This window comes from Paracoccidioides lutzii (assembly GCF_000150705.2).
Source record: "Paracoccidioides lutzii Pb01 unplaced genomic scaffold supercont2.17, whole genome shotgun sequence".
Lineage (NCBI taxonomy): Eukaryota > Fungi > Ascomycota > Eurotiomycetes > Onygenales > Ajellomycetaceae > Paracoccidioides > Paracoccidioides lutzii.
In genome coordinates, this window is record NW_015440963.1 from 259,676 (window position 1) to 282,053 (window position 22,378).

At 46.3% G+C, this 22,378-nt stretch overlaps 5 protein-coding genes across 5 annotated transcripts; 3 read left to right on the forward strand and 2 right to left on the reverse strand.

Annotated features, from left to right (window-relative positions):
* Nucleotides 1–17: 17 nt before the first annotated feature.
* PAAG_12168 (hypothetical protein) lies at nucleotides 18–2,158 on the forward strand (the record flags this gene model as incomplete). Its single annotated transcript, XM_015847692.1, has 3 exons — nucleotides 18–470; nucleotides 549–1,188; nucleotides 1,239–2,158. The coding sequence occupies 3 exons, from the start codon at nucleotides 18–20 to the stop codon at nucleotides 2,156–2,158; spliced, it is 2,013 nt and encodes a 670-aa protein (XP_015702683.1).
* An 848-nt stretch (nucleotides 2,159–3,006) lies between these two features.
* PAAG_06146 (GDSL lipase/acylhydrolase family protein) lies at nucleotides 3,007–4,442 on the forward strand (the record flags this gene model as incomplete). Its single annotated transcript, XM_002791835.1, has 3 exons — nucleotides 3,007–3,201; nucleotides 3,443–4,072; nucleotides 4,206–4,442. The coding sequence occupies 3 exons, from the start codon at nucleotides 3,007–3,009 to the stop codon at nucleotides 4,440–4,442; spliced, it is 1,062 nt and encodes a 353-aa protein (XP_002791881.1).
* A 513-nt stretch (nucleotides 4,443–4,955) lies between these two features.
* PAAG_06147 (dihydroorotase) lies at nucleotides 4,956–6,260 on the forward strand (the record flags this gene model as incomplete). The annotated part of the gene is made up of 3 exons (XM_015845803.1): nucleotides 4,956–5,010; nucleotides 5,157–5,236; nucleotides 5,328–6,260. The coding sequence occupies 3 exons, from the start codon at nucleotides 4,956–4,958 to the stop codon at nucleotides 6,258–6,260; spliced, it is 1,068 nt and encodes a 355-aa protein (XP_015700029.1).
* Nucleotides 6,261–6,779: 519 nt separating this feature from the next.
* PAAG_06148 (hypothetical protein) lies at nucleotides 6,780–10,100 on the reverse strand (the record flags this gene model as incomplete). The annotated part of the gene is made up of 1 exon (XM_002791837.1): nucleotides 6,780–10,100. The coding sequence occupies one exon, from the start codon at nucleotides 10,098–10,100 to the stop codon at nucleotides 6,780–6,782; it is 3,321 nt and encodes a 1,106-aa protein (XP_002791883.1).
* A 5,151-nt stretch (nucleotides 10,101–15,251) lies between these two features.
* On the reverse strand, nucleotides 15,252–22,066 carry PAAG_06150 (hypothetical protein; the record flags this gene model as incomplete). Its single annotated transcript, XM_015845804.1, has 4 exons — nucleotides 15,252–15,299; nucleotides 15,361–15,498; nucleotides 15,571–17,965; nucleotides 18,027–22,066. 4 exons carry the CDS (start codon nucleotides 22,064–22,066, stop codon nucleotides 15,252–15,254), a joined length of 6,621 nt encoding a protein of 2,206 aa, XP_015700030.1.
* Between the last annotated feature and the right edge of the window lie 312 nt (nucleotides 22,067–22,378).

Below are 22,378 nucleotides of genomic sequence, written 5' to 3' on the forward strand. Positions count from 1 at the left end.
GCTCCTGTTTTCCGCCCATGTTTCTCCTATCGTCGAGTTTTGAAAGGCGGCGGCCACCCCTACGCCGCATGGAACCGTGCCGGACTGGAATTCAGGAAGGGACACGTTCACATAGCTCCGTAACCCGGTGTAATCGCAATTCCGTTCTGTCCCGAGACAGTTGCATCCCAGGAACTAATTTAAATGGATTTTGTTATTCTCCTCAAAGTCAACGGCGCCGGAACCCAGCGGTCACTGTCAATACTGATCTCGGTGTTGCTCCAGATAGCTGTGTGACTGCGCCAGGGGTTTGTGACAGGAAAGAAGGGTTGAATACAAAAGAAAGGCTGCTTGCTAGAACGAAAAGTCAGAGTTCAGCATATTCAAAGTCAAGGTCTTTGGAAATCTGTGCAAAGTGTCGAACGGATATAGCAAACGAATTCGTCTCTGCTTTTGGAGATCTTTATCATCCTCAATGTTTTACATGCCATGTATGTTTCCCATATCCGGTTCACACTACTACACTACCAACCAGCCATTGCGTGATCTAACTTAACGGGGCCATCTAGGACTGCCAAAAAGTTTTATCCCACGAATTCTTCCCGGTGCATGAGAAAAACGGACCAGTTGCTCTTTGCGAGACCGATGTCTTTCGCCGATTAGATATGCTATGCAGTAAATGCGGTGGTGCCTTACGAGATTTATACATCAGTGCGATCGGACGAAAGTACCACATGAACCATTTCACTTGTCATTCCTGTCAAAAGATCATTGGATCCGGTGATAACTACTACGTCCACAGAGGTCAGGCTTATTGCAAGGACGACTACTCAGCGAAATATGCGGACCCTTGTGCCAGCTGCGGGATGCCTGTTATGGATCAATATATCAAGGATTATTCACCAAAAAAGCGAGTATGGCATGACCGTTGCTATAAGACCCATAAACGTCACAATCCTGACTCGTCACTGGCGGAATTACCTCTTCTAGATGACCATGATACCGAACCTTCAACTAGTGAGGAGGAGAAAATTCTGAATAAGTTTGAACAGATGGTTATGTCGCTTATTAGCGACAGCCTTGGGTATCTCGAATCCGGTTCCAGAGAGGAAATATCAGATGGCATATTAGCTTTGATTACTGCTGTTGGAGTTCTCTTTTCCTCGATTGACATTGTTGATGACTCTAGGCGAAAGGCCGGCAAACCACGTAAGTGCATTATTGAAGGGCTCTTTATTCAAGATGATTGACTGTATTAGCTCTATCCGACAGCCCAGAAATCGACCTGCTGAGGGCGAAGCTTACCGATTTCATGACTGTGTCTCTGTCCAGGTCCCAGCAGCGGACAAGGTCAATGTCAAGTCATCTCAAGGGAATTTATGCGGCAAGCTCTGGCCTATCTTATTTCACCAAAAGGGTCATCAAGATCCTGGGGGAAAATGCGCTCGATAATGATCCATCAGGTACATTTGACGAATATCTGAATTCCTTAGACCAGTTTCCGGAAGATTTACCATTAACAGCGATGGTCTTCTCCAAATCTGAGCTTAATAGGGATGATGCAGAACTATGTCTAGCCTGTAATGTCCCCATAAGAACGGAATGCGTGAGCTGGGGCAGGTATCTACGACGCCAACATCTAACTTGCAAAACCTCCTGCGTGCACTGCGACACCTGCGATACTCCAGCGAATCTAAATCGAGTATTAATTAGAAACCCCGGCGATAGCTACGCACTATGTTGCACCAGCTGCCAGGATATAAGCATATCGGGCCACACCAACCCAGACTCCGTGATACCATGCACATATATTACCAAGCTACAGCAATACATATTCCTCCTCAGGGTGCAGTTTGAGCGACTTGGAAACTCCCCAGATGCAAATTATGACTATATCCAGACGGCAACCGCGACGCGGACAAAGCCTTCTCTTGAGAAACCCTCCAAGCCGTTGGATAAAGGTATTTTTGGCCGACTGTCATCCAACAGCAATCGTATCGCCGAGGAACAGACGACAAACAATAACCTCGATCGGACAGCGGCGGACAAATTTGCGATTGGCTCGAAGATTGGGAGTTCTTATCAAGGTTTGAGGAAAGGGTTCTTTGGCAGGTCGAGGACAAATAAGAGCCATATCCGGCGAAAAACGGCACAGAAGATCATGCAAACGCTACACTAGGGGTGACGTTCCTGCTAACCTTTCTTTAAGTTTTACTTTGATAAAATGCTGAGAGCGCAAGCCAGAAGACAAAGATTTGATATCAATTGAATAGAATCACCTAATATTTTTGAGCAACAGGGCGATGTTCTTAGATTTCAAGTTCTTTATTCAACATCCAACTCCTGATGTTCTCATCTCTAAAAGAAACAGGAAGTAGTTGAGTTCCTTATCCGTGCAAGAACAGATATTGCCCAAGTTTTGGCTGGTTATGGTAACACATTGACACTGACTTTAGCCCACATCCCCGAAAACCTGCACAGCAGCTATTCTGAATTCTTTTAACGCTCGCTACCAATTTCACCAATTCAGGGTGTGTGGATCCAACCATTCAGTCTTCCCCGCAACCAGCTTCATGAAATTCATGCGATATATTTGATTATACCATCCGGGCCACGCAAGAAACGTGGCATGGATAACCCATGATGCCAAACAAAGAAGCCATCCTCGACACTTTTACGCACTTAAAATGAATATAGACAGCGAGCATTAAGCATTAAGCATCATGGATACTATATATACCCACCCACAAATGCCGGAAACAATATCTCCATTCAGCTCTTGGATTGCTGCTTTCATCGCTGTTGCTCCATTCGAAAATTACATACATATCCAACCCAGAGACGGCTAAATCTGCTACGCTCACTGACCGCGAGAGCCACCGATATAAATGTCCCCGCCACCCGGTGCAGCACAAAAATAATTCCACGGTTCCTTTACACCTAGATGATTGCTTCGAATGCCATCGGACTGTGCACAATAACATTCCAGTTGCCAATCTAGTCTCCCCACTGTTAACGACGTGCATGATGGTGCCCGGGTCCCGATTGGCTTTTGCGCTTGGTTTGGGTACGTGGGCTTTATCGGTTCATGCACATTCGGCATGGAATCTGCGGGCGATGGAGTCTCTGGTCACGTTTGGGGATAGCTACACGGATGAGTCGAGGCTGAGATACTTTATTGAACATAAGGAACGTCCCCCTGTTGGGTGGATAGCTCCTGAGGTAACTGCATATATATATATATATATATTTCTGTTGTTTTTCCTTTGATTCTCTTATTGTATTTGACATTCATTTCTATTTCATTTCCAGTCAAAAGATGTTTATTGGTGTAATCTTTATGTGTGAGGCTGTATAGGCTGCTTTCATTTCAAGCAGTGATACCCTAACTAGCCCAAAAAGGGCAAAATGCTGGTTTTGATTGTTTCATTTGTCTGAGCAATAAAATAACTATTTCTTTCAGACAAAACTTACCTCAAGTGGTGGAACTGTTTGGGCCCGTTACGCAAGCCGTTACACTGGCGCACAGTTATACAACTACGCCGTCTCCGGCGCCGTATGCTCCAATGACATCACACCTCGATTTTTCGAACCGATCAACTCTACGTTCCCTTCTGTTGAACAGTATGAGATCCCCGCGTTCATCGCAGACGCCAGTTTCCAAGATCCAGCGACGGGGATACCATTCTTGAATCTCCCCCGGCGGGAAACCGTCTATGCCATTTGGATCGGGACTAACGACCTAGGCAACGGGGCGTTCATGACCGATTCGCAGGCTGCAGGGACGACCTTGCCAGACTATGTTGAATGCATCTTTCGCTCGCTTGATAGGCTATATGATCATGGAGGCCGGTATTTCGTGCTAATGAACTTAGCCCCGTTGGATTTGTTGCCTCTATATGCCCTACCGGAGAGGGGCGGAGTGAGGCGGCCACCGTTTTGGCCGAACAAGCCGGAGAATATTACGGAAATTTCCTATCGGATGAGACAGGCTGTTGTGGCTGTGAATGAGATCATGAAATTAAAGGCCGAGATTTCTATGTGGCATCGATATCGAGGGGCAGGTATTGCCCTTTTTGATACGCATTCGTTAGTAAGTCAATTTTGTCTCTTTGCCTGTTTTCTTTGGAACATTATACAACGTCATGTGAAAAGGGTCGGTTGGTTAAAAAAAAAAAAAAAAAAAAAAAGCTTTAAGTTGGAAGGAAAATTAATCTCCCAACCAGCTTTCGGACATGTACTTCAATCCGAGGCGTTACTTAAACGGCACGAAACCCCCCGACATCCAGGGCTGGATCAGACACTGCGATCACAGGGGACAAAACTGCGAAGACCAGCCCTCTCCTGACTCGTACATGTGGTATGATGAGTTGCATCCCTCTGAACAAACCGGTCGGATCCTTGCGCAGCATTTCGTGGAGGCTGTTAAAGGGGCCAGTGCATTTGCTACGTATTTCAGCTGAGCAGCGAAAGTGAGTTAGGAAAGAGAGGTATATGGGTTTTGGATGTCAGTCATGATAGTTGGCGATATATAGGTATTCAAATATAATTTCATCAGTCTCCGTTGGCAGAGGTCTGGCAAGTTGAGTTGGATTTATTTCGCGTCCACGCTGCTCCGCATTTATAATCCTGATAATCAAGGGAGACATATTGAGTTTATGAATCATTTTGCTTCGAAAGCTCGAAACTTATAGTAGTTCTTCTCTCAAAGGATAAACTGCGGGTATTAGTTCTGTTCATCTGGAGAATTAGTTCTCCAGATCTGATAAGTGACACTCGAACCACGGTCCAACAAGCGGCAAGATAAAAAGTTTCCTCTTTATCAATCCCGACTTTTGAGCTCATGGCAAAACCCTAAAAAATAAAATTTCAACTTTTCATTCTTCTGTCCCCCTTTCTGCTTCAACCCTGATATCTTGCGCCGTTCTTCTCCAATTCTTACCTAGCTACGATCATATCGTATCTGTAAAGAAGCCATGCCTCTCTCCAAATTTGATGGGATCAAACTTCCTGCCTCTGCGGATTTCCACGGTACGTTCACCCACAAATCCAAGAAGTTTTTTCCCTCCCGCCATTTACCCCGCCAAAACCAAATTAAGAATACGCATATCTCTACCTTTTCGCGGAAATCTCTTAGAGCGGTGATGAGCTAATTAGAAATTGACAATTTTAAATAGTGCATTTGCGAGATGGTGATATGATGGAGCTCGTGGTCCCCACGATCAGGCAAGGGGGCGTCAACACCGTCTACGTTATGGTACGATATCTGCTAAACCCCGAATCCATATTCGCAGGAAAACGAGACCGGAGAGACCCGTCTATACAGCATCCTAAATGACTATCCACAGCCCAATCTCGTTCCTCCAATAACCACCGTCTCGCAAGCGCTCTCCTACAAAAAACGTCTTCAAGCTCTCGAACCCCGCGTCACTTTCCTAATGTCCCTTTACCTCCACCCCTCCATCACCCCTGAAACAATAATCGAAGCTAAAAAGAGCGGCATAACGGGTGTAAAATCTTATCCAGCAGGCGTAACCACAAACTCTGACGCAGGCGTCATTGACTATGCAGCCTTCTACCCGGTCTTCGCTGAGATGGAGCGACAAGGCCTGATTTTAAACTTACACGGCGAATGCCCCTCACACGGGGATATTACAGTCATGTCCGCGGAAGAGCGCTTCCTACCCACACTCCTAGATCTACACTCCCGCTTCCCGCGCCTACGTATTATTGTGGAACACCTTAGCACCGCTGCAGCAGTGGAGACGGTGAAAGAATGCGGCCCGACAGTCGTGGGAACGATTACGGCACATCACCTGTCGTTAATCGTAGATAATGCATTCGGCGACCCATTCTCCTTCTGCAAGCCCGTGGCGAAATTGGTGACGGATAGAGATGCATTATTACGGGCGGCGACGTCGGGAAGCACGAAGTTCTTTTTTGGGTCGGATAGCGCGCCACATTCGTCTGTGGCGAAGAGGGGCGGGGATAAGATTGCTGCTGGCGTTTTTACCCAACCATATGCGACACAGTATGTGCTTGATGCGTTTGAGAAGGGGTGTGAGAGTGGTGTGTTGAAGGAGGAGGACATCACAAAGACAGTTTTGGAGAGCTTTTTGGGCCGTTCTGGAAGGGAGTTTTATGGTATTGAGCAGGAGGAGAAGGAATTTATTACGCTGAAAAGGAGGAAGGGGAAGATTTTGGATGTGCTGAAGTCGGAAAAGACGGATGTGGTGCCATTTAGAAAAGGGGAGGAGACGTGGGCGTTGTCATGGGAGTAAGTGAGGGACTGGACAAGAGATAAAGGGGTTTTTTAGAGATATTGGATTATATCAAACCCCTGATCCAGCATTGTTCAAATATCGATCTACATATGGGTTTGCCGAAGGGCAAACTTATTCCAAAGTTGACCTCGAAACGTTGGGCAGGGGAAATAGATCAAGACTCTTCCGGTTTCCGGCACTTTCAATCCAAAGATAATAATTATTGTTAAAATTTTAATGAGAAGAATATAATGTTATCCTTCGGTCAAAGAACTTGCTCAGGGATGCAATGGTAATTAAAACGGAGCAGAAGAAATAAGAATACATCCTATCTAATTCCTGAACCTCGTATGCTGCATTGGTATTTTGGCTAAAAGAAATTTTATAAATAACAAACGACAGTCGAATGGAACAAAAATCGGATAAGAAAAGATTTTTCCAATACCTTAAATAAACAAAACGCTTATAGGCATATTCCATGTCCGTTCACCGAAATCAGCACATACCAACATCATTAAGAATGAGATGGCATTACCCCTATCCCCCCGACCCCTCCACATCAGACACTATTTTCTTCTCCGCATAACAACTGCGATAACTTTCTCCAGCGTACTGCCTTGTCCGCGCATCCCGCACGCTCTGTGACCTAACAACATTAGCTGCAGCTTCGATGCTCCTATCACTAATATAGGACCGACGACCTTCCATACTCCGGCGCGAACTGGTGTTTGTCCTCGTTGTTCCCGCTGTAGATACGCTGGCGTATGAACAGCGGTATGTATCCTTCTTATTGATATCGCTGCTTGGAGAAGCAACGCTGACGGGGGGCGTTGAGGTGACGCTCCGCATAAGGTCTGCGTCGAAGGTGACGCCTACTTCTAGTGCGGCTATTAGGGCTGCCTGGAGCATTTTGTTCTGGCGCTCGAGGAAGGCGATGCGGGCTTCGCATTGCGAGTGTGGAGTGGGGTCTTGTGTGCGGGGCCGGGTGGGTAATGATTGAGAGGATGAGGAGGATTGGGTGTGGTTGCTGGCGCTGTTTCTGTTGCTGTTGGTGCTGGTAGAGCTGTTGGTGTTATTGCTGTGAAGGGGTGTGGTATGCTGGTAGAGGCTAGGTGGACTGGGGATATCGTGGGAGAAACGCTCACGGAGAGGAGATTGGGATACATGGGGGTTGTCAATCCGGATGTCAGAGTTATTGCCTTTGTAGAAGGTGTTTTTGCGATTGTTGTTTTTTGGGCTTGGGTTAGTTCTTAGGCGGGATGGGTCGCAGTCTAGACTGCTAGCATGCTCTTCGGTAGATACTGGAGGAGACTGAGGGGTAAGAGGACGAACGCCACTAGTTATCATTTCTTCTCTTGGGCCATCGAGCTCCAGTCTGGATATCTGGTGCTCTGCTTGGGTTGACCGGTGCTGATGAGGTATATCGGTTGCTGAACGAGCACTCCTACTCGACAAGCTTTTATTGCTATTGCTTCTGTGCGTGCTTCCGCTGGAACTTGACACGCGTACTTCGGCCTTGTGGGCAGTGGTAGCATCCAAAAATACAGTAGATGGGGACAAGGTCACCAGTTGATTTGGGATTAGAAGCGTCTTGCTTGTGGAAGAACGCAGAGAGTGTATGGGAGGATCCGCTGGCAGGGGCATGCTAGGAGGAGAACCTGGAGCATCATTACAACGGGCCTTGGGGGAAGCCATCGACCCATTCGACGGTCTATCTTTCGTTTGCTTGAGGTCCTTTGGTTGCTCACACTCGCTTCGCACTCCTTCTGATGTGCTGCCTTGCAGTGCCGGAGCTTGGTATGCATCCTTTTTGGTGCATTCGCGGACAGCACATACATCACGCATTCGCAATGCAAACACTCGCTCTGCTCTGGACATCTGGTCCAGTGGTTTTGTTGTATCCACTTTCAACGGTTCAGAAGTCCCCCAAGAAAATAATTTTTTGGACTCCGATGATGCTTTCGGAGTTAAGCGTCTTCCAACATTGCTTTCCATTGATCGCCGTTCCATAGGTCCAGCGAAAGTAAACTGTTCTTGTGTATTTGTTATTTTGGCTTGATCAAGAATGTGATGGGAGTGATCTCCGGTCTCGAGGCACGAAGGATAGCTGTTGGGAGCTTGAACAAACGTCATGTCCAGTGATGGTGACGGCTCTTGTTGTAAAGGAGAAACTGCCAGGGGAGATTTCTTCGACAACGATATTCGATTCCCACTTCTGTTTGCCATTTTCGGCTCGTTTGGTGTCGAGGTCACCGCATGCGGCTGCTGTATCTTATCCAGCGAGGGCATGGAAACTGCAGAGCGAGAGGCATCCGACCAGCGACCAGGGCGAGGGAAAAGAGAAATCAACGATTGTACATCAGTGGAATTTCGGGGGAACGCTGGTGAGAAACCACCACGACTCTTGAAATTAGAGGTCCGCCCGCGGCATTGGTGATGATGATTGAAAGCAGCGAATAGCGACGAGCTACAACAAGCCCCCTTGCTGGAGCTTCTGGGCGGTAGACACTGAAGGTCGATGTGAGAAGAGTCGGACGGTGGGCAAGGCAGCGTTTTAGTTGTCTCTGTATCTCCTTTCACTTTGTAATCCCAAGCAGCTGGAACTGGCGTTATGCCCTGGAGAATTTCTGAGGATTGTGGGGCTGGACCCGTGTTATTCAATGGGGGAGGATTATTTTTATCTTGAAACTGGGGCTGTAAAGGTGGAAAAGCTGAGAAGGTTGATGAACCCGCCGCAACAGTCTCCTGCAGAAGACAAGGCTTGAGATGTGATTCCTCTGGATGATGGGAATTTTCGGGCTTAATCTTATTTTCTTCTGGGAAGCCCTCCTCGCTGCAGCGCTCAGCCGGTATGCTGCCGTGACAGCCGTTTGGCGCTGCGGATAAGACGCCAGCATCCCTAGCCTCGGGAGATTCCAACACTAAAGAGTAAGAGTGCGGCTCATTGTCTGAATGGTCAGCATTTCTGCTGGATGGACGTGGAATAGTGGATCCTTCAGCGCTTTCAACGCCACGGCCCAGGGTGTTCTGATTCCCTGGAGTGAGCGCTGACCTCGCCTGCCAGCGCACTTCCCCTGGGGTCCGACGTTGCTGAGAGAGCCGTCTCACCATCAAATTCTGGCCATCGTTTTCGCTGCAGTTTTTGTCTGGTGTAGTTTTCTCGTGCTCGGGCGACAAAGACGGTAGCCTGCCTATTCCTGGATATAAAAAGTCGCGATTCTTGTAATCAATCAATCTCGACTCCCTTCTGGTGCGCGTTCCAGCAACCATCAACTTGCGCCGCTGAGGATTGCGACGTTGTTCGTCCTCAGATAGGTGCAATTCCACTTCTTCGTTCATGTCCCTCTTCTTTCTCGCCTTCGGAGTGGTTCTCCACATCCTCGACTTTGGGCTCTCCGTTTGGACGTGATTGCCCGATTTTGCAGCGGCGTTGTTTTTGCGCCATGTCTTCGACTTGGTGTTGTTTTCAAGTTGTCGCAGCCGCTTACGACCTGATTTCAACAGCTTCGCCACGATCTGATACGGTGCTGAATGATGCATTGGCTCATGCTGGCATTCAAGAAATCTTATGAAATCAAGGGTATTCGCATAACTGGCGCCGTGTGTGCTCGCTGCTGTAATCAGACACGGTCCGTACTGGCTCACTTCCTCAAGGGAATTATTCCATGTATCAACCTGGATACTCCCCCCTCGGGTGAGGGGCCGTTTATCAGGTAACGACATTGATGCTCTTTTGCCCACCGCTATTATCTCGTCTCTTGACCGCCCAATAGGTTCAGTGGGACTGGATGCAACCAGATCTTGCGGGGACCACGTCTGGACGTTACACCTGATGTGGGCTGTCAGCCAGACGAACATCTATGGAGGCAACTCCTGTTGAAAATGGTTTCCTGGATTATCTTGGTCATACAGAATTAGCTAAGGGGAGCCTTCTTTGGCTACTATGCTACTTGTTCTCGAGTTCGAATTTGCACGCACAGCGAAGCAGACACTGAAAATTGTAGGTACATGTAACATGCAATGCAGATATAGACATCATGTCTATGAGACATTCCTGCGTGAGCGGAAACCCGCAGTTGAACAGCAAACGCCCCCCTTCATGTTGCGAAAATCCAAGCTAGATATAGATCAGAGATAACGTACCACAACACAGCGGGGATGCAAGGACGTTAAGATATAGGCTGGATGACAGGTCCGGGGACGGATGACTCTGTGCTCTAAATAGTGGTGATACTCTGTGTTGGAACGCTCGAAGACAACAGGGGATGTCTCGCCACCGGGTGAATATACCTGTATTCTATCCCGAGACCGCGAGCTCAGACGAAAAAGCGTTGAAGCGAATCATCACGTCAAGAAACAAGACCGTGGCCGGCACAGTGGGGAAACAATGGGAGTGATCCCACGCAAAAAAGGGCTTGCCAGAAGCCCGCAGGGTTTGGTTATTAAGTCAACCGACCTGCAATAGAATTCATGAGATATCGGGGGAATATATGTTTCAACCACAGAGTGATTGACCCGCTGGAGGAGCTGCTTTCTCTTTTAACGCTTCAACCAAGGCTAACCAACAAAGCGGGAAAGTGACATATACAAAAGAGCACGGGGTCAGGAAAAATAAATCTATCAAGTTGATATTCTCAAGCAGGGACACATTAGTTCGTTGAATCCAGCGCCTGCGTACAGAAATCAAGTCTGATGCCAAAACTAACCTGGAATGCCCTTGAGCATCCCATCTAAGATCTCACTTTGTCGATCTTCCGCGGCATCGTACGGTCAACCCCGCTTTGTTGCCCAGATATATATTTATCTACGAACTGTGAGGCTGTGACAAAAACTTGGATGGCGTCCATCAATTGGCTTCATGACCCGGAGAGCTTGTTCCAAACGAAACAAAAGAGGCTGGGCTAGCGGGCGATCGTCGCTGAATGTCCCTGTAAAGAAACGCCCAAAATGCATATTCATGCAGATATGGGAGATCCACGAATAATAGGCTTAGTTGATGGCAACGCAAAAGGCTCACCGACCTTGGGCTAATCTGGCCATTTAGGATTGTCGTTTGGTGTTGTCAACCGGTTTAATGCAAGCCAAACCCAACCCCTCAGTGGCGCACCGCTGAAAGACAATATTTGGGTGAAAATAAGAAACAAAACTTCAGGATGACAACTTGGCCCAAGAATAGTATAGAGAAAAAGATTACACTGCCCCTCATCAACGGGCAAATTGACCATGAACGGGCATAAAAAAAGGAAAGTTGAATTTCTTGAATTAAGAGCAAATCCGAAAAATAGATAATAATAAATTTGTCGACGAGAAACCAAGAAACGTTAAGATTATATATCAAGGAAATACTCAAACCCTTTTCCCAGCCGGATGTTCTCCAAATCTCTGCAAGCAACTCCCATCACCGTCAAGTGGGTGCAGTCCAATAATGAGAAAAATTCCAACTGTCTGCTGTGGCAAGGCGGCACCAGCTTGGCCAGGAGACAAAAAAAAAAAGAAAAGAAAAAGAAAAAGAAATAAGAAAGAAAAAAGCTTCGTCCTTGAAATCCCGACCAGCACAAAAATAACTCTTCGATTAACTAAAGTTCATCTCACTGCATATACCCCATACCCATGTTATCCGCAGCTGTACCCCTGGTTCTGGACGTGCCAGGCCTCAAGTGGATTCCGCTGAATGGCGTACGGTTTTCGAATCAATCAGTTCAACCCCAACATACGGTGTGGACATACCTTTATTGTGTAATTGTTTTGTTGGCGATGGGGTTGGTTTTCTCTGCGCGTCTCAGATGCTCGCATGGTTTTCGGATTGCAGATTGTCACCGCATCTGAAGCCATGAATAACTTTGGATTAGGAGTGAGCCAGAACCCGTTCACTAACTCTAATGTCTATTTTCCAGAAGAAATGGTGAACACCTCTCTGGAAATGAGGTGAACATATCATCCACCAAACCTCTCCGGAAAGAATAGAAATTGAACTGCCTAAAAACGGGATATATGGACAAACCCTACATGCTCCCCTCATGCATTTCCATCCCAGCCAGAACAATTCTACTACCGTGAAAAATGGATATAAAACATAGTATATTTCGACGGTCGTTTTCAATCCAAACTCTCAAAGAAAAGTTCTCCGAAATATATCTATTTAGAGTCAGCTTAAAAGGAACAGCAAACGGAATCCATAATTAAGTTTAGACTTGGTTCGCTTTGAGCCTCCTGAAAAGTCAATTCAGAAGAAAGAAGAGAACGGGACGGATTCAACATGCCTTGACATGCCTTGAGCTTGCGCACTCCCCTGAGATCGTTGTCAGATGCTTGTCGCCAGTTGGTGGAGTAACTATTCGTCATTCATGACGCACGCAAAGCTACCCACGAAGTAATCTTGGTCGCTATTATTACGTTGTAGTGAGAGGAGGCCAATAAATTGATCAAGCCAGTCAGATACTCGGACGGGAAGTCTGATGAATCAGCCGTCATATATCGGTCAATGAATCCATGCAGACGCATTAGTTATTCTCGTTAGTTAGAGATCTCAAGTTGCAGGAGGCGTTCAGATTTGGCGTTCTAATACTCAAGCTTCCTAGGCAATCGGTTTATTTTTCTGCCTGATGGAGATTCTGTCATTGAAGAAGAATGGACGTCTCTTTCTGTTCAGATTTGGTTGTTTGATTTTATGCTTCTTTCATTCTCTTTTCCTATCTTCGTTATGTATTCATGGATGGAGCTGATTCGCCGTAGCTTTTTGTAAATGCACGGGATGAACAGCAGTTCAACTTCAAATGAAAACTCCATGTTTTCTGGGTCTAGTTTTCATATAAAACTTCCCTACAGAAATGGAGAGTTATAAAGAAAAAATGTCCCCTGCATATACGTAATAAGCATGATGCCATCACATTGCTTTACAGCCGTGATTCGATAGGGTGATATCTTCATTTGTTCATTCGTATGCGTGAACCAACAGCCATAAAAGTTCCTGTAGAAGAGATTTCAAGGACTGCTATGCAAGAGGTGATCTCAACCAGACCCAAAAATCATATCAATATTAAACAATACAGCTGTTGCCAGGCAGCCCAAACTCTTGTAAAAATTCGGCCGGCCTTTGGTTTGCTACGTTTCTCATCCACATATGTCAATCAAGCAATAGAACACATGCATCATATTACAAGGATGTAAACAGACTGGATTTGCCATTCGGATACTGATATTTACCAGTCAGCAAATACCATGGAGAGCAAGTTCTGTTTGTTCGATGTTCTCACCCGATCATTTAAGTATTCCAGGGGAACGTACCTTTCTCTCTCTTTTTGCCACCAGGCTGGAATAGAATATGAGGTCAATCCCTTGGATTTCTTGAGAGGGATTCACCCCACTCAGAAGAGGTCAATAATTCAACTGAAAAATGAGCGAAACGAGAAGTGAGAGGAGTAAGGAATGAAGGACAGATATTCCTGCTATCCAATGCAGGAAGAAACGGGATGCAACGGCAATCACCCGGTTTAATCCGTATCAAACGCATGGATGGGGAAACCGAGTCCTGGAAGCCCAGGTGTTGCATGTAGATTCGACTGGATATCCACATTGGAACGGTTGCCCGCCATCTCGTGCTGTGCGACGTTACGCATGCTGTGCGGTGTTGCTGTTTGTACCAAGACGTATGCGTTTCATTCATATAAATAAACACGTAAGTGTCATACACACTCTGTGGATGACAATGATATGCTGTCCATGTGTGTAAACGTGCATACATGGACAGATTCTTATAGATGGCCATATGCATATTCGCGTTTCGTGTGCACGTTGAGCTGCTGAGCGCTGGGCATTGCATCTTTCAATTCTGTTCCATTTAATTCCTGAAAGCATATTGTCAAGCTGGTTAATCCACAGCTGGAGATCTGAGATCCGAAATGTAGGGTATTGTAGTTCTTTTCCTCTGCGGCGTCGAAAAACCCTATGATAATGAACGGACGAATATATTCGAGGGAGGTTAAACATAATGACGGTGACTGCCATAACAGCCTACGAGTTAAAAAATGATGAACGGAGAGAGTAAAAAATCATATCTTTGAAATTTGTCTCACCCTCTTAAGTAATCAGAAATGCCCCATCCCAGAGCACATAATTAAAAAAATTCAAGTAGAAGGAAACCAAGCCTTAAATGTTAGAAATCTGCTAGTCAACATTACTATATCTACTAAACATTTGATAATTTTAGAATGAATTATGCAAAGTCAACATCTATTTCTCTTCACTTTAATTAGAAACTAGAAAATATAGAGTCTTATCTATTAAATTCAAATGAATATATTTTATTCTAAAAGATTATCTCATTCTGAACACTATCTAAACCAAAATTGATGTAGGAAAAACGATAGAATCAGCATTAAATTATCTGTGGGGGGAAAGGAGAAGGGGAAGTGAGCACTGCCAAATAAAAGAAGAAAATAATGCTGGGAATCAGCAAAACCTGTGTATCAAACGCCGGCCAAATGCTTTCTTTGCTCGCGGTTCTTTCATATGCTCTACTCCATTTAATTCTTAAAGTCATGCCACGTATGAAATGTGAGAGTGACGGGGAAGAAAGGCACGAAACGAAAGACTCGCATGGTAAAATCGTTGCAGGAGGGATGTAAAACATTAAAACTAATATAAAGGAATATCATCCAAAACAATAGAAACCAAAGGCCAGGGGATTGAGCAGGCAAAAAAAATAAATAAAAATAAAATGAAAATGAAAATGAGAAGGAAAAAAAAAAAAAAAAAAAAAAAAAAAAAAAAAAAAGCCAATACGTGGCAATGTTCATGTACAAGCATTAGAGGAGAAGGCAAGGTAAGGTTGAGTAATACAAGGCTAAAACGAAATAAAATACAACATAAGAAAGGAAGTGTATAAGAAATTAGACAATAAAAAAATGATTCTACCTTCTCTTAGGTTGAATGAATATACTTGTTGGCTTCTTTTTGCGTATTGGTGGTGGCGGTCCTCTCACGTTGATGTTGCGACGGGGAGATGATGTATTAATATGTGGAGATGCAGGTGGTGGTAGCCCGGTCTTTCGGAATAGACTGTTAGAGCCACATGCATCTTCAGGAGAGAAAAGAAAAAATGGTAACATTGTAAACTTACATTTGCGGGATGTTGGTCCGATATGGGACCAGGACCGGCTGTGAGTCCGGGCCCAGAGCCCGGACTGCGATATTGTTGTTGCTCTTTAGTGTTAATCGGTTGATATCCATTTCCAGGTTTTGATGGGATTACAAGTTCCTAGATACAAACATACAGTGGTTAAATAAAGGCAGCTTGTATCGTATATTTAATGACGAAGATAGAACTTACACTGCTAGGAGGAGCAATGACATTCGGGTCCAATTTTTTACCTCGCGGGCCGATTGGTGTGGTCGGAGGCGGTGCAAACTGAGCATTAAACTGAGCATTCTGTTTCCGGACTTTCACGTTTTTCAGTGGAACAGAAGGATCTGGTTCCATGCGTTTCCGTTTTCCAGAATCACCCTGCTCAGGATTCGGCAGGTCCCGTTTTGGAGGTGTTGCCGTGAATATGGGTGGTGATCTATTTGGGGCGATATTAGAGGGTACTTGGATAGGGGGTACCTTTGGGTCATGATCGCCAAGCTGCCTTAGACGCTGCCGTTCGAGATTGACCTTTTGAACCTCAGCATGGATGCGTTCGGCGTGAGCAATTTTATCCTTCTGCCGCTTGGGAAGGACAATGCTTGATTTGCATGCCGGAGCTAGATGCCCAAACTTTCCACATTGAAGACAGCGTTCTTCCTTGCAATCTCTCTTGGAGTGGGAAGCGTCACCGCATCGCCGGCAGGAGCCCTGGGCGGCCATTTTGGCAGCGAGGTTGTCGCAGTTTGGCGTCATGTGCTCGTAGCTTCCGCAATACCCACACATGGCGAGCTCGTTCAAACCGAATTTTCCTCCTGAAGGGCCATCGGGTACGGCTGAAGGAGATAATTTTGGACTGTGACCCGGCGTGTCTCTGGACGAGGTGTTGTGAGCTTCAGTAATACTGGATAGGCGGCCTGTCGAAAGGGAAGATGACGGACGACTATTCCCATTATCGTTTGGAGTTGTAGATTGGGGCCTGGACGGCGGGGAGCATATCACGCTCGTCGGGGCATCGATCATCTCCACATCATTGAGTTCTATATTTGGAATAATCTGCGGCTTCTGCAGGATTCCCAAGATATCTCCCTGGGTGACCAAATTTCTGGTATGTGCATCATTAATTAACCCTCTCCAGAATTCGCCTTGAACAAGTGACTTCGAGCTTCCAAGAACCCAAAGTGATGACTTTGCTCGTGTCAATCCGACGTTCATCCGACGAATGTCCGCCAAGAAACCGATGCCTCGATCAGATGCGCGAACACAAGAGAATATAATGATTTCGCACTCTCGTCCCTGGAAGGCATCTGTCGTATTGAACTCGATCATGGTGAAGATCGAATTCCCGTACTTATTGGCAAACTGGTTCTTCATTTCCCTAAGCTGGCCTTTATACGGAGTTATGATTCCGATTTTATTCGTAAAGTCATAGATTTTAAAATCTGTAGTCAACCGCTCGTAAAGTTTCATGGCCACGCGGACTTCCGCCAAGTTGACCAGTGAATGGCCTTTTGGAGCGCTGGAATGGAGTCCCTGGACGTCGAAAAACCGATAAGGTCCAAATAGCTCACTCTTATGCCAGATTCGAGATCGTAGTTTATCCATGTCTGGCCCATCCTGAAGTCGACCGTCATAGAATGCAGCACTGGGGAAACGGCTGATTTCAGGATGCATCCGGTACTGGGTATCTAGGAGATGAACGTCCTGCGGATGATTGGCCTGCATTCTGACGAACAAACTTTGCTCATACTGGAAGCGTGATGCCACCTTGGATAGCACCGTTGGCGGCAGCTGCTTAGGGTCACCGACAAGAATACATTTAGAGCAACCATACTTAAGTGGAATAAGAGCACTCAATTCAATGGACTGGGCTGCCTCATCGATGACAACCGTTTCAAATTCAATATCCAAAGACTGGAACATTTCATGACCACTTCCGCTCAATGTTGCACATAGCACATGGGCGTCCTCGAGGACATTTTGCTGTATCTTCCTCCTTAAAAGGTCAGCATTGCGAGCTGCAACCAGGTTACTGTCCCTGGCATCGTCAATAGCTTTACTAAGCTGGGCTTTCTTCCGTTTCAACAGGTCGAATTCCCGTTCCAACTCCTCGGGAACGCGTTCACTCTTAACGCGGCACTGGTCAATTCTCTCGCGAACTCCATTGAACTGGGTACACGCATCCTTATGCTCCAGATAGAACGTCTGAAGGTCCTTCTCGTTGCCGGATTTGCGAGCAGTTCCACTAAGCTTTTCGTTCACAAGTTCATCCAAAGTTACATCGATGACATTTGAATTTATTGCGTCGCTACGACCAAGACGAACAACAGAGATCTCCCGCTTGTGTCCGTCCGTCGAAATAATCCCTTGCTTGAATCTCATCACCAATTCATCAACGGCTGCGTTACTCGGTGCACAGACAAGTAGTTTCTTGCTCTTGAAAGTTGGAGTATTCTTGGCAGTGGATTGGATTGAAGACGATGAGGCAGGCCGAGTTGAAGACGACGAGCTAGAGCGAGAAATACTTTGCTCCCTAAGGATGGGGCTCAACAGGGCGCCAACCAAGGCGATGATGGTTTTAGTTTTACCCGACCCAGGAGGCCTAAAAATAAAAAAGCTTAGCATGAAAATCATCAAGTGAACCAAAAAAATGATGGGCATACCCTTGGATCAACGTGAACGCGTCATTATCCAAAGCCGACCGGACCGCTTTCGCCTGTGCAGGATTGACTTTGTAGGTGTCTATGATGGGTTGCAAACTCTCCGGCGTATACTTCAGGATAGGCGACGGCCTAGCCGAGAGGATTTCTTCGCTTAGATCATAATACTTAAGAGCCAGTAAGGATCCATATTCTCGTTCCACGGGCGTTAACGACATAACTCGTACGGCAAACAGTGAGTTTCCTGGTGCAATGAAGCTGTTGAGTGGAGTGGAGACGTTTAGACGATAGCCAACCTCTATCATTCCTTTCTTTTTAGTCGAGCCAATGATTCTCGCAAGGCAGTGGGGCTCTTTGCTATCAGAACTTGGATCGCTTGACTTGGATATCAGAACCAAATCCGCCTCTCCCAATCCAAGGTCCTTGACTTCTGCAGGTCTCATGAACGTAGTAACCTCAACAAAAGAATCGACAGTAATGCGACTTGAAACCTTGATTTCAAAGGGTCTAAAAGAGCCCTCTTCTTTAGCTGATTGAAAGCTCTGCCATACTTCCAGTATCAGCAGGGGCTGGAAAGTTTTCTGGTAATCCGTGGCATCAGAAAACGTATTGGAAACGAGAGCATAATCTGTACGACCCGAAGCAGGAGGAATGTCACCATCTGCAAAGAAATCCCAGCCCAGCAAAGTCTTGTGTAAACCCGAGAGATCTGGCGACAATCTCGCTCGCATATCCTTAGCAGATCGCGCAACTTTGATTTTCCTAATAGGGCCTCGGCGGTTTAGGAGATGCCTTTTACTTTCCTCATATTCTCTCACAGCAGCGGGCTTAGATTTTATTTGTTGCCCGCAGACACCTGAATCATTTCCGCCTTCGCTATCGGCACTCGAGTCCGAGTCTGAGACCATCATACTCTCAACAGGGCGATCTCCGCTGCCATTAGCACCAATTCCACTCACACCAGAGCCCTGGTTGGCCGTCTGCACGGAGAGCTTCTTCTTCACACGGGCAAGCTCAGCCATATCACGTTTCTTTTTCTCCTCCTTCTCCCGTTCGCGCTTCTCGCGGAAGGTGGAGACACTCACAGCTGGTTTGAGCGGTTGTGGCGCCCGTTTAGGGAATGGAAAGGTTGGCCTCTGCAAGGAAAGAGTTGGCTTCTCTGAAGAATGGGTTGACTTTTCCGAGGGAAGTGATGGCTTAAGGGTGCTCTTCTCCGATAGAGCAGCTAGCTTTTGTGACTTCTTCTGCGTTGCAATACGGGCCTTGTCAAACTCAACGGAACTTGACAACTCCACAAGAACATCATCGGAGAGATCACCAAATTCATCTCCCTCACTTGCAGAAACCTTAGACGACGAGCTTGAGATGCTAATAGTATCGACCGGTTTTGTATAGGCGGTTATCATAATCTGCTTCTGTTTCTTAGTAGCTGGTGTCGGTGCCAGTTGCTCGCTTGGAAATGACTTCTTATAGTATGACTCCAAAGCCCTCACCAGCTCAGCCTTTTCTTGGGCTGTTAAAATTGTTTTGATCACGGAGAATCGAGCGACGTCTTCAATGTACTTTAGACTGACTGTAGCCAATTTTACTTCCAATTCCCCCATGCGGCGGAGGAGCTTCGCAACAAGCCCTACAAGAGTAGTTGCAAGAAAATCATCTTTCAAACGAAGCCATTTGACCATCGACTCCATGGTTGATGCGGGTGCTTTGACCAGGTTCTCACTCGACGATTTAGCCTCAGAGGGATTGAATTCGGCAATGCTGCTGGCAAAAATATTGAATTGGTTGAAAACGAGATCCGCAAACTGAATAGTATCTCTACAAAATTCCAGCATAACCATCCTATCATTTCCCATCATGTGCCAGGCCTCCGTTTGTTGGAATATCGTAGTGAGAGCCTGCCATTGGAACTCCCAAAGCTTTTGGAGCGCGAGAACTTCTACACGGTCGATAAGCTTCCGAGTCCTGAGGATTCCCGTTTCAGAATCACAAAGAACGTCAATGATGTCCGTCCCAGTTTTAAGCATTCGAGGTGCGGATGCGAATGTTCTCATATTGGAAATTCGTCTAAATGAAAAACTGAAACCGTACATCGTCGTGGCAAAGAAGGATTGTAGAAGGTGCGAAATTGCTTCTTTACGACCAGATTGACCACTAATAGTCTTGATAAGATCTACTGCAGCCTGGTAGGTATTTAAGTCGGCGGAGAAAAGCGCGGATATTAACGAGCCATTGGTATCATGGCTCTTGAACAAATAATCCAAATGTTCAGGCTTGAAATCAGCTAGCCGTTCAAGGATCTGACTGACAAGGTGCGTCAAATGGCCGTAAATGACATTGAAATTGGTTTTCTCTTTACTATTCTCCCCTTTGGTTGGGAACTTCTCCAGTCCAACTAGGGGCAGGATACCCATGAGAGCTGCGCTCGAGAGTCCAAGGTTATCCTCATTCAAATGGCGGACCACAGCATCCCAAATCTTAGCCGAGTATGTGCTCACTCCATGTGCCATTGTTTTCTGACGAAGGATAGACTCATAGTCAGATTTTAGTGATTGACATTCTAGCGCAAGGGCATTTCGAATGACAGCCACACATAACCCCGCTAAGAGCTCTTGACTCCCATCGATTGGAAATTCGGTAGGCTCAAGAAAATGGTCAATGTTATCACTGATAACTTCAAGAATATCAGACAAAACAACCCTGGCAACAGAGCCTCGAGTAGACTCGTTGTCGGTGAAGGTCCGTAGAGTGGAAATCAGAATGTTGAGACCGACTCGAAAGCAGTTAAACCTAGATACTGGCGGAAAGCGGGAGGCCTGTAGGCGGTTGAGAAGATGGAACGCAAGAACCCGACATGCTTGAGGTTGTTGAGCCCCTTGAAGTGATGCCATAAATGGCTCAACCCACGATAACATATCTCTCAAAGGTGAAGGTTTCTCGAGAGAAGAATCTTCGGGTGTTTCAAGAAGGAAGGCATCATATTGAGGGTTAGAAAAGATTTGCTCGACAATAGCCTGCGGAGAAATCGCCTGCATCGCATCCCAAAAATCACCTGGTGACTTCTCGAGGAAGACCTGAAGAGTATTTAAGAGCGGACGCAAACCAGGGGTTGGGATGGCAAGGTGATCCACTGATAGTCGACAAGGGTCAGTTTCCAAAGCTCGGAGGTTGTGGGTGATCTGTTCTTTTCCTAGCCGGTCAACGATGGCATGAACGCCTGTCCAGAGTCTCTGGACAAGATCAGGTTGGAGAGGCACATAGGAAGCTCGACGAATAGCTGCAACAAGTGGCTCCTTGATAGCCCAATCGAATTCTAGAGTAGTGGGAGGTTTTTTTATTTTCCCCCAAGACATAATTGCCCAACGCCGCCGTTCCTGATTATCACTAAAAAGGAAGTGAGTGGTTGCGGGGATATATTCGGTCATTTTCAACGTCCGGTTGGTCTGTATCAAGTTAAACGGCTCATCGAAATGCGCGCGAAGTAACTCATCATCATTCACCATGGTATATGAGCTCATGGCTTCAAAAATCGACAACATTGCCGCGCGGTCCAGGACGGAAAGACTCCGCTGTTGAGGAGAAACTGCCTTCAAAGTCTCAGTTGCCCTATCCAGATTCTTTACAACTCGTTTGATATCCCGTTCATCAATAATTTTGGAAAAGTTTTCGACTTCAGACTCGTCGTAGCTTTCGCGCAGATTCTCCATAAGCCAGCCCTTTCCTCTATAGTATTCCTTGACACACAGTTCACATTTTTCCAGGTCGTGCTCGAGTCGGCTCCAGATCCATTGCTGATGGATTTGGATTTCATCGCTGTTGTAGGCAAGTAGGCGCATGGATGATAGGAATTTTTGTCGCCTCACGGTAGCCTCGGAAATTCGATCAAGGTTCTCGATGTTGGGTTTCACGTCCAGGCCGGTGAGATTAAGAGATTGTATATAGTCGTCATTGTACTGCCCCATGTCATTGTCATTTTGACGGGGGCAAAACATATGTAGTTGGTCCGCAAGGGTTTTTAGTTCCCTATGATGCGAAAAGGGCATTCACATTTCGCTTTTGATTAGCCTCCTGAAACTGCCCACTAGCTTCGTAGATAATGAAACGAGAACGTAGTGAACAATAGACAATAGGAAACCCTCAATCCCTGGCAAGAGAAAAAGGCCGGAAAATAGATTTAATAAGAACATACTCGACGATAGACACCCACTCCGCCATGACTCCAAGCTGCCGGGCGATTAAAGCAGCCGATCAACCGGTACGGCTTGCCTTAGCAGAGAAAGAAAGATTGGAAAGGTAAAGGTGGAAAAAATATGTCGCAAAAAAGGGGTCAGTGGCAAAGGATGCCTCGTATCACT